The sequence below is a fragment of the Mytilus galloprovincialis genome, chromosome 14 (assembly GCF_965363235.1).
Source record: "Mytilus galloprovincialis chromosome 14, xbMytGall1.hap1.1, whole genome shotgun sequence".
In the NCBI taxonomy this organism is placed as follows: Eukaryota; Metazoa; Mollusca; class Bivalvia; order Mytilida; family Mytilidae; genus Mytilus; species Mytilus galloprovincialis.
In genome coordinates this window covers 73342931-73361326 of record NC_134851.1, presented here as the reverse complement: position 1 = coordinate 73361326, position 18396 = coordinate 73342931, and the positions used below count along the sequence as shown (strand labels likewise).

Below are 18396 nucleotides of genomic sequence, written 5' to 3'. Positions count from 1 at the left end.
CAAAAATAAAATACGGTAAAATAAAATAAATTAAATTCAGATAGATTGAAGATTTGTTTTCCATAGCTGCAAAAGATGTGTTAAATGTCTGATTTTTTTTTACATGTATAGAAATCAAAATGATTATACGGCAATATTTATAATTTTACAAGAAATGTAGCCCCCCAAAAATTAGTGTGTGAAATAAGCCCTCAAGAAAATATAAAGCAGTTTTATGTGGGGATAAGTTTGACAAGTGCGTGTATTAGGAGTTCCCCGCTAGGTTTAGAGTATATCATGTATATTCAGCGTTATTATGAAGTGATGTGATTCGTAAAACTACGGGTATTGAAAACAACCGTGTATGCATGAATGATTTTACACCTAACTAATTTAATAGAAAAATAATTAAATTGTTATTTAGATGATATAAAAATTGTCAACTTTTAATTCAGTTATAAAGATACATTTGGTAACAAATATATTGGGTAACGTTTTTCGATTTTTCTGTTAGTAGATATATCTTTTATCTAGTGAAATTGCAGGTATCTAGTGCTGGTTCCGATTTTATTGGTTCGAAGAGATAAGGGCGAGGAAGTGTTAAAAAATATATAAATTCAGCACATTCACTAAATAACCGAGGAATACAAAAATGTGTTCAGCGGCAAATATTTCAAAATACTTTTTTTTTTAAATCAATATCTATCTAAAATTAATGTATTACATTGGAGTGATAGTTGTTTCTCTTTGTCACAACCTTATATTTCACACAGTAAATTTTTTTTTACAAATAATTGAACCTATATCCCTGACTGTTGGACATTTTGTATCCGTGACTTTTAAGTGTACATGAAGATCAATGTTTGGAGTTGCTACGCCTATAAATTAGCTATGCCTATACAATGGTTGTAGCTATCATATTTTAACTGTTACAACTTTTTCTGCGTTTAAACAGTTTATTTATGACTGTTTCAACGTTTTCCGTGTTGGTACAGTAATTAAATGACTGTTACAACTTTCAAATGGTTGCATCAGTTTTAGTACGACTGTGACAACCCTTTAGGCGTTTAATCAGTTTATTTATGACTGTTGCAACGTTTTTCGAGTTGGGACAGTTGTAAATCAACTGTTACAACTTTGAAATAGTTGTATCAGTCCTTTAATAACGGTGACAGTTATTTCTTGCGTTGTTACAGTCGATTTATGTTGTAGACAAACACTTTTAAAGTTGGGACAGTTACAAAAAAACTGCAGCAGTGAAATTTAACAACTGTTACAACTTTAACAAACATTATCAGTCTTAGAACGACTGTTACTGGTATGGACAGACGTTTTTTCGTCCAGTAGTGTAGTTAGCAACAGTCAGTATCATTACTTAATGCATTCTAAGTGTCTATTTTTTGTTTTTGATAAGAAATCGTCTAGACATACATTTGGTGTTCAACGTTTGCTTCTTTTTCTACAACTGGTACTAACTGTTAGAAACTGACATTGATTACTGCAAATGGCAAACACATCCTTTCTTGTGACATTTTTATTTTAACTGATAAATTTTTTTTAAGGGATTTTCTACATAAAAATTGGCTGCTTAACGTTTTAAAGAGCTGTAACTTATACATGTTGACGGTCAATCTATATTTGAAAATGATATGACAGGTAATGTTATAAAATTTCCAAATGTCATTAATTTGTTGTTGTTTTTTCAAAAGAAAATAATAAAAAAATGTTTCAGTTTAAAATATAACACATAATGGAAAACAATATACCAATGTTCAAATAATGTCAGGACTGAAAATATGTGTTCCTTAAATGTCTAAATCACATCACAATCTTAAAGGAAAAAATGAAAAAAAAAACATGGCATTTGTTTGTTTTATTTAATCAGGACATTATGCGCAAAGCACTATTTGAAAATATTTTCATCAAACTAGTGTTTTTCTCAAATAATTTTAACATTAAGCTAGCAGATAAATTTGCTCAATGCCTCCGAGGACTATTTGTATTCTTAATCTTGAAATTAGCACCTCAGTTTTAGCTTAATTTATAATATAAAGTATTGAGAAAGCACTAGACCCTAAGTAGCTGAATTATACTAAGAAATGCAAAGCTTGAATGTAAAATCATAAAACTAGCATTCACAATGTTGGGACCTTGTTTCATGTGATAAATTGTATCATATATATAACACATTTGTATTATCAAGTGGGTTTTTTTGTTAACAGTTTACTAAACAAAAATGCCTTTCCCTAATATTTCGTTGTGAATAAACTCATCATAGATACCAGGACTAAATTTAGTATATGCCAGACGCGCGTTTCGCCTACATAATGAGATTGAGCTCTTGAGGTTCAAGAATTTGCCTTGAAAGCATGTGTTTCCTTGATTTAAAACTTCCGATATCAATTCCAATTTCATATAAGTTAACCCAATATTTTTACGTAACTACATTGAAATTCAAATGCAGAAAAAGATTTAGTTCCAATTCGACTTTGAACAAACTATATGAGCCCACTTAATTCAAAATGGAGGCTAAAACAAGATTTCATTTATTGACAAATTGAATAAATTTCGATTATCATAAATTCGAATATAGTATGTGCTTTCTAATTTTTATTCTTTATTAACTTTGAGCCTTACGGCTCATCAGCATAAACTAGTACATGTACAGTGTATATGTATGGCATAGTATTACAAACAATATGCAAAGTACACAATAGGTGACATCAGAAGTTTCATGAATACCAAATATCTTTTATTACAATAAACTGTTTCTTAATTTGAACAAAAATGTATATACTTTCATACGTTACAAAGCTGTTTTGTGTTTTCACCTGACAATAATTCTAAAAATTATTAATTAGATTTAGTATTAAAAAATTTCAAACAAATAATGACAATTAACCACTGTTTAACTTCATTGATATTGTTATTAAGACAACAACATTTTAATACCAAAGCCTACCTATTGTTTGTTAAGAAAAACTCAAGTAGTGATTAACACCTGTAAAACATTAATGGATGTGTCAATTATATTCCAACAGACAATAAAACTATACTTAATTAATTTGTCCTTTTTTGTTCAGGTTTTTTGTTAATAAGGCAGTTGGTTAAAAATGAGAGGAAAAAGATAAAGTTAACTTTTTTACTTAGAGAAAGGACACTTGTCCATAGCTATTTTATCAAGTTACACATGTTACACTGTACTTATCGATAAATTCTTTCAAATAAGAGGAATAAATGAATGCTTTCAAAAAAATCCCTAAAGTTAGTTTTTTTTTGGATAAAAATTTATAAAAACACCTTTGATATTGCAATATACAATGTAATCATAAGTAATCTAAAGTAATCATCATTACTTTAAAGAAAAGTAATCAAAGGTAATCGATTACATATGAAATAAGGTGTTTTTGTAATGTAATCGATTACATTTTATAAGCAAACTAATTGTAATTGAATCGATTACATTTTAAAGTAATCGACCCCATCCCTGCTGTACATTAACGATATTTCAAAAATGAAAATAAACTCGAAAGTAAGGCAAAACAATACAAATATAACAATTCACTTTAAGAAATAGTATGCAGTTTCAACAATATTTAAGTTATTTTTTATATATTAAGTAAATGGAGATATACATTTGGGACAATATTTTTGGCATAATAAAATATAAGATTGCTGAAGTTCATCACGACTTTCAAACAAACAACAATATGGAAAAAATTGACTCATGCACATTTCAAAATGAATAATGTCTTATTGTTTTCTACTGATTAACAGTTTGGTTGTTGATTAAACAACATTAAAACACAGAAACAGTTAGAATTCCTTAATATTTAATCATGACATTTGAAAAGTCACCACTATCTAACTGCACAATAATTTTTTTTTCAAAATTGACAATAAACTCGTAAGCCAGGCAGAACAATACAAATATAACGTCGTTGATATCAATCAAATAATAAAAGAAAGGAATTTATAAGTGGACGATCTGTAATTAACTCTAAGAAATAGTATGCAGCGCTGAAACACTCTTTCAGTTAGTTTTGATATAACATTAATGGTAAAATACATTTTGGACAGTTTTGTAAGCATATCAAAATGTTAGATTTCTGGAAAAAACACAATGTTCTATTAAACAAAAATAATTTAAAAAATCGAATTATGCACACTTTGAAATGATTATATACGTACTCCCAGTACTTTTACTTTATGACCTTTAAATCAAATAAAAGTTAAATAAATGTATGTCGAATGATTCACATTACTTATTTCTTTAGCTTGTGCAGATTGTCAATTTTTTGGCACACTCTCATGAAAATATTGTTTGCCTCAAGCCATAGGCCCCTCTTAATTCCCTCCTTATAAACATTCATTTTGAAATCTTGGGCCCTCGAAAAATCAGGCACATCGGCTCTGCTTTCAAGGAACTCCAGTCCCGCTGGATTGCTCTTCTTCCATGAATATCTTAATAATATTTTTTTATTGTTTTTTTTCCCTCCATCCTCAACTGTTCTCTTTCTTGTACATTCAGGTTTTTTTTGTAGTAGGTTTGTTGAAACAGGGGTTGACGTGGCATTCATTGGTTCATCCACTGACTCATCAATCTCGAATGTGTTGGGGGATATAAACGCTAATGTCCCGCTGGATATGATTTCTTCAATGATTTTTGGTATCCCAGCAGTGATCTCGTTCAACTTACGATCTACATCTGTCACTTTGTTTTCTAATTCTTTTATTTTTCTTTGGCTGTCATTGGTTTCAGTTTCGATCTTTGAAATGGTGATTTCCATGGAGTTAACAGTGGCTGTTAAATCTTTAAATCCCGTGTCACATTCCTCTGCGTTCCTGTTAACTTCTTTTTTTACTTCATCTAGATGGGCTCTTAATTCCCCAATAGCATTATTACTGTACTGTTTTCTAAATTCAGTTAACTCCTTGTGTATGTTGTTTTCTGATTTTTGTATTTCATACTTAACTACGCATTCGATAGCATCAAGGGTTAAATCTAGAAATAAATAGAAGCAAAGTGTGTTACAATTGGCTAGAAGAGATACATTGATCTTACATGATTACAAAAATAGTTAGCAAAAAAATGCAAGATATGACCCCGCTGTTTCTACAAGTTCCTACTTACCAAGTAGTTGTTCTCAATGGACGATGACATTATATTATGCTAAATGGCCAAATCTCAACGGACTGAAATACCATTGTTCATGATTATCTAAATCTGATGATATAATATTATATATCAACTTCCACATGTATATAAAAAATAAAAACTAGGAAGTTACAATGATAAAGTAAATACTCGATAGGGTAAACAAAATAAGTACAAAGGTCCATAACCCATGGAAAACTCAATTGACCAGAACGTCCGACCGTCGTGCACACCTGTATATGTGAATCTAGCAATATAAATACTTTCATGTATGTTTGACCAACCATGCCAGAGAAGTTGCTATGACAAGAATAGGGTCAACATTTCGATATCCGAAGGGCTATAACTGATACTAGATCATCATATAGAGAGCGATTTTAACACATAGCGGTTAGTGGGGCATGTGACAGACAAACGGACTTACAATATAAAACATATAGAACTACATGTACATAAGCATATGCGAATATATCAATGTACAAACTTCTATGTGTATCAAATAAGACTGGTCAGAGGAGTTGCGATGAATAGGGTCAAAATAGCAATGTTTAAAAAGGCTATAACTCATGGAAACAAGATGAACCGGACCATTTCATCAACATGTACATATGAATACATGTATCTAACAATGTACCCACATGCATGTGTATCCAACAAACCATGTAAGATGAATTCCGATGACAAGCTGTCTACTTCAAAAGGGTCCACATTTCTTAGTCCGAAGGGTCATAACTGCAAAAGAACTCAATATACCGGAACATCCTTCTTATAGTGATTTCAACACATCATGGTCAGTTATGAATATTTTCAAAGGTTGGACAAAAGATATTGGAATTGGTCCGGATAATGTGACAGACAGGCGGACAGACAATGTAAAACCTATACAACCCTGTAACCTTGTTAGAATGTTGGAATAACTGAAGATCATGTGAGTTTGTATTACTTACTTGAAATAATCTATTCTTTTGGATAATGGGATGATGCTCATTATTTTTTCTTTTGATGCGAAGACAGGTTGGAACTATTTTGATTTAAAATAAGTGGTTCCGCTAGGTTTTTTTTTTTTTTTTTTAAAGTAACAGCACCCACCATCGAACAAGGAGAATCTTGCTAGACATCCATTTGAAAGGGGTCATATGTAAACCATTCAGGAGGAAATTTCTATAGGATAATGTTTGAATGTTTTTTTTAATAGTCATCGTTTTTGGTGGATCCAGGAGGGGATTTCTATATGCTAATGTTTGAATGTTTTTTTTTATAGTCATCTTTTTTTTTTTGGTGGGGTCAGGAGGGGATTTCTGTAGGCTAATGTTTAAATGTTTTTTTCTAGTCATCGTTTTTTTGGGCAGTCAGGAGGGGATTTCTATATGCTATTGTTTGAATGGTTTTAAACTAGTCATCGTTGTTTGGTGGGATTAGAAAGGGATTTCTAGGAGGGTGTTTCTACCTGTTCATGTTTGATTGGTCTTACACAACTCATCTTTTTTAGGGGGTCAGGAGGTCTTTTTTACATGCTAATGTTTGATTGGTTTACACTAGTTATCTTTTTAGGGGGTTTCTACATGTTAATGTTTGATTGGTTTAACATAGTCATCTTTTTTTAGGGGGTCAGGAGGGAGTTTCTACATGCTAATGTTCGAATGGTTTTACACTACTCGTCTTTTTTAGGGGGTCAGGAGGGGATTTCTACATGCTAATGTTCGAAGAGTTTTACACTAGTCATCGTTTTTTGCTGGGGTCAGGAGGGGATTTCTATAGGCTAATGTTTGAATGTTTTTTTCCTAGTCATCGTTTTTTGGTTGGTTCAGGAGGGGGTTTCTATATGCTAATGTTTGATTGGTTTACACTAGTCATTTTTTAGGGGGTCAGGAGGGGGTTTCTACATGCTAATGTTTGATTGGTTTTGCACTAGTCGTCTTTTTTTAGGGGGTCAGGAGGGGGGTTTTACATGATATTGTTTAATTGGTTTTACACTAGTCATCTTTTTTCAGGGGGTCAGGATGGGGTATCTACATGCTAATGTTCGAATGGTTTCACACTTTTCATCTTTTTTTAGTGGGTCAGGAGGGAGTTTTTACATGCTAATGTTTGATTGGTTTTACACAAGTTATCTTTTTTAGGGGGTTAGGAGGGGGTTTCTACATGTTAATGTTTGATTGGTTTTAACATAGTCATCTTTTTTTAGGGGGTCAGGAGGGGGTTTCTACATGGTAATGTTCGAATGGTTTTACACTAGTCGTCTTTTTTTGGGAGGTCAGGAGGGGATTTCTACATGCTAATGTTCGAATGGTTTTACACTAGTCTTCTTTTTTGGTGGGGTCAGGAGGGGATTTCTATATGCTTATGTTTGTATAGTTTTACACTAGTATTTTTTTTTGTTGGGTCAGGAGAGGGATTTCTATATGATAATGTTCAATGGATTTACACTAGTTATCTTTTTCGGTAGTGTCAGCTTGCTGTACGGTGTGAGTCAAGGCTCCATGTCGAAGACCGTGAGCTAAAGTATTATGGTTTACTTTTACAAATTGTGACTTGAATAGAACTTTGTGTCATTGGCACTCGTACCATATCTGCTTACATCAATGATATTCTATTTTGCCTAACAGCATTAACAACCAAAAAAAAATATCAAAGTTGCCAATCAATCCAGTTACATGTGTTGAAGAGTTGTTAAACCTAAAACGGAGGTTTTTAGATTTTTTTTATGGTTGGGGACTTGTTTTGCAATTCGGATTTGTAGGATTTATTTTCTTGTATTTCGACCAAGGCATTGCTACGTTTAAAATATCTTCAACATAACAGTTGTTCTCATCAAATTAGAAAATCGCCAAAATTTTAGCGACATTTTTTAGCTTGTAACGTCACACTAATCATTGTCGTACCCCGTTCGTGTAAATGCACTCGACTCATATCTTAAATAACAACGATTGCTAGTTTACCTAACGAAGTTAGATTGTTTTCCCCGAGCACTTCGGCTTTCTCCGCTAATAAAAAAAAATGTGGCCAGGAAACAGCCAAAATGCGATGCTTAAAAGTGGCGTTAAAACACCACAAAACAAATCAAAACATTATAATCAGCTGTAATGCACCTTGTAACAAACTTTAATGTGTGCTAATTACTTCCGTTATTTGAAACAATTTCGAGAATGCAAGTGTTCTTTTTTATGTAGGACATACACTCTATTACAAAATATATGTACTCCTTCTTTTTAAGACAACTGCACACGATAAAGTCATATCAAAGATCAAGGAAAGGGACATCATTTAATGACCAAGGTCAAGTCATAAAGTTGTAATGAGAGAAATTGAACAAATGGTTTAAGACTTACCTTCCTCTAGATCTTCAGGGTCACTCTCTGCTTCGTTCTAAAATATAAATTTCAACTATATAGTTTGAATATAAAATAATTCTAACTAATTCCATTTCAATAAACCTAATTGTAGAAGGGTCTAAATACAGCACAAACAACATTTTCTAAAAGACTAAAAAGTGAAAAAGTATATTCAAACAAAAAGCATATGACTAACAGGTCGAACAACTGATGTTCTTAAACCCTGCTTACTGCCATTGGCGATTGCCAAATAAAATTGATCACAAGACGTAACAAAAAGGATCTTAATTTAAATTTAATACTAAACAGAAAAAATTAAACTTGTGGCTAAGATGTTATGCCACAAACGTAAGGTGTCAATATCTTTTTTGTACACCAGATCCAGATTTCGACAATAAACGCCTCTTCAGTGATGTTGGGGATCGAAACGGTATTTGGAAGGCCATATAATTTACCCTCAATTTTAGACAGACTCTTGAATTGTGATAGTCAATTTAGGATGAACGATTAATATAAACCGGAGGGAACATATGATACAGGCCCAAACTAAAAAAAATAAACAAGTCTAAATTGAAAACTTCGTTCAAACCTATGATTGCGTTGGATAAAAACCGCATTTTTTATACGTGTGCATTTAAACAAGTTTCGTTGTAGAAGGGTCTAAATACAGCACAAAAAACATTTTCAAAAAGACCAAAAAGTGAAAAAGTATATTTTAACAAAACACATTTGACTAACAGGTCGAAAAACAGATGTTCTTAAAGCCTGCTGGCTGTCATTGGCGATTGCCAAATAAAATTGATCACAAGATGTAACAAAATGGATCTTAATTTAAATTTAATACTAAACAGAAAATTATAAACTTGTGACAAAGATGCTATGCAACAAACATAAGGTGTCAATATTTGTTTTGTATACCAGATCCGGATTTCGACAATAAACGCCTTTTCAGTGATGTTAGGATTAACGGTATTTGAGAGGCCATATAATTTACCCTGAATTTTAGATAGACTCTTTATGTATATATATATATTGGTGATTTGGTGTCACAATATCTCAGTACCATGGGTTGGAATCTCGGCGAGGGAAGAACAAAAAATTTGCGAAAGCAAATTTACAGATCTAACATGGTTGGGTTGATGTATAGACGAGTTGTATATACATAATGTACACAGCCGTGTATCACCATCACTGCTGGTGATCCGATGAATAAATCTGTTGTAGAGTTGTCACTGGTTCAGACGTACTTATAAATATAATAATTTTCTGTGACTGTATCTTACATTGATTTGTAGGATTCTTTACTATAGATAATTTAACTGATCTGTAAAAATAACATCTCCATGCTTTATATATCATGTACTATAGTACGACGCTAGATTCAAAACTGATATGGAAAGGTTACAACCGGCCACTGAAGCTTCATTTTTATGAAGCCCAGGTGGTCGTGTGGACTAGCGAGACGGCTACAGTGCAGGCGATTTGGTGTCACGATATCTCAGTAGCATGGGTTCGATTCCCGGCGAGGGAAGAACAAAACATTTTAGAAATTAGATTTTCAGATCTAAGATTGTTGGATTGATTTTTTTAGACGAATTGTATATACAACACTAAATTAAAAATTACGTTCAAACCTATGAACAACCGCCACTTTTATACGTGAGCATATAAAACAAAGTTCGTTGTAGGAGGGTCTAAATACAGCACCAAATACCTAAAATTTACATTAATGAAACTTTCAGTGGCCGGGTGTTACCTTTCCTCGTATTTTTTTTTTTATCTAGTTTCGGAAATAGTCAATCAAGGGTACCAGTATTATAATTTAATACTCCAGACGCGCGTATCGTCTACATAAAACTGATCAGCGACGCTTATATCAAAATATGTATAAAGCCAAACAAGTACAAAGTTGAAGAGCATTGAGGATCCAAAATTCCAAAACGTTTGACCAAATACGGCTAATGTAATCTATGCATGTAACACAGTACACGATATATAAGGCATAATGATGCATTTTTTACAGATAAGCTTAATCATCTGTCTTACAGGAATTTACTAACTAATGTTTGATGCAGTCCTAAAAATAGTTCTATTATAAGATTGTTTGACCCATAGACAACTTGGGCAAACATATTACATATATAATGGTGGAGTTTTAGCCAAACTCTCACGGTTATATGTATTTACTTTTAGTGCGTTTGAAGAAGTGGTACCATTAATGCATTCCGTATTTGTTATATTTTTTATCAGTTTTGTAAAAGTAAAAAGGCAGTGTAGTATTACTGACATACCTCACTTTCTCTGCTTCTATTTGTGATATCCATATTCTGGAAAAAAAAATAATATAATTCATATCATCGATTATAAGCTACTGTTCTTTTCAAAGTAGATATCAAATTAAAATCTTCGAACTATATAGCAATAATTTACAACAAATTAAGTAAGGAACAACAGTGGCTTATTTTATTTCCACATTTAATTCCAAATTATCAAGTTTTCACAGTTTGACCCTTTCTCTTTTCAGAAGTATATAGCTTTTTTTTTGTGCAAATTAGCAACTACACAAACACGGGAAATAAAAGTAAAATTATCGTCTTTAAAATTGGTTAATTTTATTCTTCACTTTTAACAATCATTTTTGCAATGAAAAAAAATTAAAGCACTATTTACAATTTTGTTAGTACATTTACACAAATGAGAATGAAAAAAATCTTGTTTAACTGTTATATAAAGTTTTTTACATATTTTTTTTCTAATAATCTAATGTGACTTACCCCTGGTCTCTCTTCTTCTATGTTTCCTTCCTGTATAAATCGAAAAGAACGAGTAAATTAAAAGACGAATTTCAATTGTCACTTAATGTCACAAGCATTTATTTAGTTAATGATGTAATAAAGATCATCAATACGTTTTGAAAAAAGGTAAATAGATCTATTACCAACAACTGTCATCAGTTTGATACCTTTTAATTTAAGACTCTAAGTATACATGTGCATGTTATATTAGGCTGGATGTTTTAATTGTAACGTGAACAACGTTAGATAGACACATGTACAAATACATCTGTGGAACAGTTCCGATCTAATACGCTTTAATTTTTTTAGGATTTGTTCATATATCCATATAGAATAAAACATCTGGTCTCCATGCTGTCGTTGACACTTGAATCGAAGTGTGGTTACACCGTGATGTTGCCACATGAACCAAGGCAGACCGACGACCAAAAGGTTCCCGTCTGCGACCCGAAGTTTGATGCTACATGATATTCTGTTTTCATTTTATATTCATATAATAGTAGTAGTTGATATATTGATAAAGTGACATGAGGTAATAAGCAAAGAGACAACCACAAACACCTCTTAAAATTACTTGATAGGTGAGCACCAACACAGAAACTGGAGATATAGGCTAAATTATTGCTCGTCATACATGTTTGGGACCTAATTTTTTTTTATCATTATACTAATTTTTTGCACGAAAACGTCACAAAAAAACCTGTCTTACATCTTTCAATAAAGTTATGAAAATGAATAGTTCTTATTAACCATGGTATTCAAATAGCAAAAACGTTACCTACCAATAAATTTCACAAGTTATTGTTAGGTCAACTTAGTAAATCAAACTAGTGATCGTCATAATGATATTAGAAACCTTGCGAAAAGGAATTTGGAAAATACTTCTTAACCCTATAAATTCTTAAACTAGAATGAAATGTAAATTTTTCAGCAAATGGGAGGTGCTAATCTATTTCAGTCGTTGATATGCATGTTTTGCAATTTTTTTTCACAGTTTGACCCTTTCTCTTTTCAGAAGTATATAGCTTTTTTTTTAAATTTATCAACGACACAAACACTGGGGAAATACAAGTTAAATTATCGTCTTTAAAATTGGTTAATTTTATTCTTCATTTCTAACAATCACTTTTGCAATGAACGTAAATAAAAACAAACTTTATAATTTTGGTAGTACATTTACTCAAATGAGAAAGAAAAAATCTTGTTTAACTGTTGTATATAGTCTTTTACATATTTTTTTTTTCTAATCATTAAATGTGACTTACCACTGGTCTCTCTTCTTCTGTGTTTTCCTCCTGTAAAAATCGAAGTGACACGAATAAAGGTATTTTTTAGTCAATGTTGTAATAAATATCACCAATACCTTTCGAAAAAGAGGTAAACAGGAACTACGTCCAAACACTTTGAATTTCTACGCTGGAATGACAATTTAAGCATTGAGCCTATTGGGAGCTACTACTATATTATCGTCGTTGCTATGCTTTTTTGCATTTTTCTATCGGCTGACCCTTTATCTTTTGAGAAGTATATAACTTCTTTCTTTGCAAATAAGCAGCAACACAGACAATTTGAAAATATAAGTTCAATAATTGCTCTTCATAATTAGCTAAATTTATTCTTTTCTTTTATCAAACATATTTTGCAGAAAACGTGAATATAAATATGCTTTATTTTTTTTAGTAAATTGACTGAAATGAGAATGACATTGTTTTTTAACTGACATATAATGATTTTAACACATTTGTTTCCTATAAGTAAATGTGACTTACCACTGGTCTGTCTTCTACGTTTCCTTCCTGTTTAAATCCAAGAGAACGAGTAAATTAAAAGACGAATGAAAATTGTCACTTTATGTCACAAGTATTTTAATGATGTAATAACGATTATCAATACCTTTTGAAAAAAAAGGATCTGACTTATTACCAAATAGTATCATCAGTTTGAAACCTACAAATTTAAAACTCTAAGTATACATGTGCATTTTATATTAGGCTAGATGTTTTAATTGTAACGTGAACAACGTTAAGTAGACACTTGGACAAAGACGTCCATAAAATATTCCGATCTAATACGCTTTAAAGGTTTTTGATTTGTTTATGTATGCATATAGAATAAAACATCAGGTCTCTATGCTGTCGTTGACACTTGAATCGAAGTGTGGTTACACCGTGAGGTTGCCACATGAACCAAGGCAGACCGACGACCAAAAGGTCCCCGTCTGCGACCCGAAGTTTGATGCTACATGATATTCTATTTTCATTTTATATTCATATAATAATAGGAATCTGATTTCTATGTAGTAGTTGATATATTGATAAAGTGACATGTGGTAATAAGCAAAGAGACAACCACAAACACCTCTTAAAATTACTTGATAGGTGAGCACCAACACAGAAACTGGAGATATAGGCTAAATGATTGCTCGTCATACATGTATGGGACTTAATTCTTTTTTTATCATAATACTAGTTTTTGCACGAAAACGTCACCAAAGAAAAACTGTCTTACATCTTTCAATAAAGTTATGAAAATGAAAATGAATAGTTCTTATTAGCCATGGTATTCAAATAGCAAAAACGTTACTTACCAATAAATGTCACAAGTTATTGTTAGGTCAACTTAGTAAATCAAACTAGTGATCTTCATAATGACATTTGAAACCTTGCAAAAAGGAATTTGGAAAATACTTCTTAACCCTATAAATTCTTAAACTAGAATGAAATGTATATTATTCAGCAAATTGGGGGTACTAATCTATTTCAATCGTTGATATGCATTCTTTGCAATTTTTTTCACAGTTTGACCCTTCTTTTTTCAGAAGTATATAACCTTTTTTAGGCAATTTAGCAACGACACAAACACTGGGGAAATACAAGTTAAATTATCGTCTTTAAAATTGGTTAATTTTATTCTTCATTTCTAACAATCACTTTTGCAATGAACGTAAATAAAAACAAACTTTACAATTTTGGTAGTACATTTACTCAAATGAGAAAGAACAAATATTGTTTAGCTGTTGTATATAGTCTTTTATATAATTTTTTTCTAATAATTAAATGTGACTTACCTCTGGTCTCTCTTCTTCTGTGTTTCCCTCCTGTAAAAATCGAAGTGACACGAATAAAGGTATTTTTTAGTCAATGTTGTAATAAATATCACCAATACCTTTCGAAAAAGAGGTAAACAGGAACTACGTCCAAATAGTTTGAATTTCTACGCTGGAATAACAATTTAAGCATTGAGCCTATGGGATGTACTACTATATTATCGTCGTTGCTATGCTTGTTTTGCATTTTTCTATCGGCTGACCCTTTATCTTTTGATAAGTATATAACTTCTTTCTTTGCAAATAAGCAGCAACACAGATAATTTGAAAATATAAGTTCAATAATTGCTCTTCATAATTAGCTAAATTTATTCTTTTCTTTTATCAAACATATTTTGCAGAAAACGTGAATACAAATATGCTTTATTTTTTTTTTAGTAAATTGACTGAAATGAGAATGACATTGTTTTTAACACATTTGTTTCCAATAAGTAAATGTGACTTACCACTGGTTTGTCTTCTTCTAAGTTTCCTTCCTGTTTAAATCCAAGAGAACGAGTAAATTAAAAGACGAATGAAAATTGTCACTTTATGTCACAAGTATTTTAATGATGTAATAAAGATTATCAATACCTTTTGAAAAAAAAGGATCTGACCTATTACCAAATAGCATCATCAGTTTGAAACCTACAAATTTAAAACTCTAAGTATACATGTGCATTTTATATTAGGCTAGATGTTTTAATTGTAACGTGAACAACGTTAGATAGACACGTGGACAAAGGCATCTATAAAATATTCCGATCTAATACGCTTTAAAGGTTTTTGATTTGTTTATGTATGCATATAGAATAAAACATCAGGTCTCCATGCTGTCGTTGACACTTGAATCGAAGTGTGGTTACATCGTGAGGTTGCCACATGAACCAAGGCAGACCGACGACCAAAAGGTCCCCGTCTGCGACCCGAAGTTTGATGCTACATGATATTCTGTTTTCATTTTATATTCATATAATAATAGGAATCTGTTTTCTATGTAGTAGTTGATATATTGATAAAGTGAGATGTGGTACTAAGCAAAGAGACAACCACAAACACCTCTTAAAATTACTTGATAGGTGAGCACCAACACAGAAACTGGAGATATAGGCTAAATGATTGCTCGTCATACATGTATGGGACTTAATTTTGTTTTATCATTGTACTAGTTTTTGCACGAAAACGTCACAAAAAAAAACTGTCTTACATCTTTCAATAAAGTTATGAAAATGAAAATGAATAGTCCTTATTAGCCATGGTATTCAAATAGCAAAAACGTTACTTACCAATAAATGTCACAAGTTATTGTTAGGTCAACTTAGTAAATCAAACTAGTGATCTTCATAATGACATTTGTAACCTTGCAAAAAGGAATTTGGAAAATACTTCTTTACCCTATAAATTCTTAAACTAGAATGAAATGTATATTATTCAGCAAATTGGGGGTACTAATCTATTTCGTTGATATGCATTCTTTGCAATTTTTTTTCACAGTTTGACCCTTCTTTTTTCAGAAGTATATAACCTTTTTTAGGCAATTTAGCAACGACACAAACACTGGGGAAATACAAGTTAAATTATCGTCTTTAAAATTGGTTAATTTTATTCTTCATTTCTAACAATCACTTTTGCAATGAACGTAAATAAAAACAAACTTTACAATTTTGGTAGTACATTTACTCAAATGAGAAAGAACAAATATTGTTTAACTGTTGTATATAGTCTTTTATATAATTTTTTTCTAATAATTAAATGTGACTTACCACTGGTCTCTCTTCTTCTGTGTTTCCCTCCTGTAAAAATCGAAGTGACACGAATAAAGGTATTTTTAGTCAATGTTGTAATAAATATCACCAATACCTTTCGAAAAAGAGGTAAACAGGAACTACGTCCAAATAGTTTGAATTTCTACGCTGGAATAACAATTTAAGCATTGAGCCTATGGGATGTACTACTATATTATCGTCGTTGCTATGTTTTTTTTGCATTTTTCTATCGGCTGACCCTTTATCTTTTGAGAAGTATATAACTTCTTTCTTTGCAAATAGGCAGCAACACAGATAATTTGAAGTTATAAGTTCAATAATTGCTCTTCATAATTAGCGAAATTTATTCTTTTCTTTTATCAAACATATTTTGCAGAAAACGTGAATAATATGCTTTATTTTTTTTAGTAAATTGACTGAAATGAGAATGACATTGTTTTTTAACTGACATATAATGATTTTAACACATTTGTTTCCAATAAGTAAATGTGACTTACCACTGGTCTGTCTTCTTCTAAGTTTCCTTCCTGTTTAAATCCAAGAGAACGAGTAAATTAAAAGACGAATGAAAATTGTCACTTTATGTCACAAGTATTTTAATGATGTAATAAAGATTATCAATACCTTTTGAAAAAAAAAGGATCTGACCTATTACCAAATAGTATCATCAGTTTGAAACCTACAAATTTAAAACTCTAAGTATACATGTGCATTTTATATTAGGCTAGATGTTTTAATTGTAACGTGAACAACGTTAGATAGACACGTGGACAAAGGCATCCATAAAATATTCCGATCTAATACGCTTTAAAGGTTTTTGATTTGTTTATGTATGCATATAGAATAAAACATCAGGTCTCCATGCTGTCGTTGACACTTGAATCGAAGTGTGGTTACACCGTGAGGTTGCCACATGAACCAAGGCAGACCGACGACCAAAAGGTCCCCGTCTGCGACCCGAAGTTTGATGCTACATGATATTCTGTTTTCATTTTATATTCATATAATAATAAGAATCTGTTTTCTATGTAGTAGTTGATATATTGATAAAGTGACATGTGGTAATAGGCAAAGAGACAACCACAAACACCTCTTAAAATTACTTGATAGGTGAGCACCAACACAGAAACTGGAGATATAGGCTAAATGATTTGCTCGTCATACATGTAGCTGGATGTTTTAATTGTAACGTGGACAACGTTAGATAGACACATGTACAAAAACATCTGTGGAACAGTTCCGATCTAATACGCTTTAAATTTTTTAGGATTTGTTCATATATCCATATAGAATAAAACATCAGGTCTCCATGCTGACGTTGACACTTGAATCGAAGTGTGGTTACACCGTGAGGTTGCCACATGAACCAAGGCAGACCGACGACCAAAAGGTCCCGGTCTGCGACCCGAAGTTTGATGCTACATGATATTCTGTTTTCATTTTATATTCATATAATAATAGGAATCTGTTTTCTATGTAGTAGTTGATATATTGATAAAGTTATATGGGTTAAAAAGCAAAGAGACAACCACAAACACCTCGTGAAAATACTTGAATGGTGAGCACCAACACAAAAAATGGAGAATATAGGCTAAAAGATTGCTATTCAATTGGGTGTTATTTTTTTTTATTTGAAATTGTTTTGCACGAAAACTTCACAAAACACCTGACTTACATATTTCAATAAAGTTATAGAAATGAAAGAGAATTGTTCTTATCAATCATTGTATTCAAATAACAAAAACTGTTGCTTACCACTAAATGTCACAAATTATTGTTAAGTCAAATTAGTATATCAAACTAGTGATCTTCATAATAACATTTGAAACCTTACAAAAGGGAATTAGGAAAATACGTTTTAACCCTATAAATTCTAAAACTAAGTGAAATGTATATTATTCAGCTTATGGGAGTGTTACTCTGGTATTGTCGTTGATATGATTTTTTTGCAATTTTTTATAGTGTGCCTCTTTTTATTTTCAGAAGTATATATCCTTTTCTTTCCAATTAAGCAACAACACAAATACTTGGGAAATAAAAATTAATTTATCGTCTTTAAAATTTGTTAATTTTATTCTTCACTTTTAACAATCATTTTTGCAATAAACGTTAATAAAAAGATGCTTTACAATTTTGTTAGTAAATTTACTCAAATGAGAATGAAAAAAAAATTGTTTAACTGTTGTATAAAGTTTTTCTACATATTTATTTCTAATACTTAAATGTTACATACCACTGGTCTATCTTCTTCTGTGTTATCCTCCTATAAATCAAAGTGAGA

General features: G+C 31.4%; 1 protein-coding gene across 1 annotated transcript; it reads right to left on the bottom strand.

Moving 5' to 3' along the window:
• Nucleotides 1-2576: 2576 nt before the first annotated feature.
• On the bottom strand, nt 2577-18366 carry LOC143059266 (uncharacterized). The gene is made up of 7 exons (XM_076232748.1): nt 18349-18366; nt 16613-16642; nt 12530-12559; nt 11244-11273; nt 10761-10796; nt 8467-8503; nt 2577-4984 (listed from the first exon to the last, which is right to left on the bottom strand). The coding sequence occupies exons 5-7, from the start codon at nt 10791-10793 to the stop codon at nt 4245-4247; spliced, it is 810 nt and encodes a 269-aa protein (XP_076088863.1). The 5' UTR covers nt 10794-10796; nt 11244-11273; nt 12530-12559; nt 16613-16642; nt 18349-18366; the 3' UTR covers nt 2577-4244.
• Between the last annotated feature and the right edge of the window lie 30 nt (nt 18367-18396).

What these genes read in the sequence shown, in the direction of transcription:
- LOC143059266 (XM_076232748.1), bottom strand. Translation starts at nt 10,793, where the DNA reads ATGGATATCACAAATAGAAGCAGAGAAAGTGAG. An exon ending in ATAGAAGCAGAGAAAGTGAG is followed by an intron (nt 8,504 to 10,760) that starts GTATGTCAGTAA and finishes TTTATATTTTAG; the next exon opens with AACGAAGCAGAGAGTGACCC. An exon ending in CCCTGAAGATCTAGAGGAAG is followed by an intron (nt 4,985 to 8,466) that starts GTAAGTCTTAAA and finishes ATTTATTTCTAG; the next exon opens with ATTTAACCCTTGATGCTATC.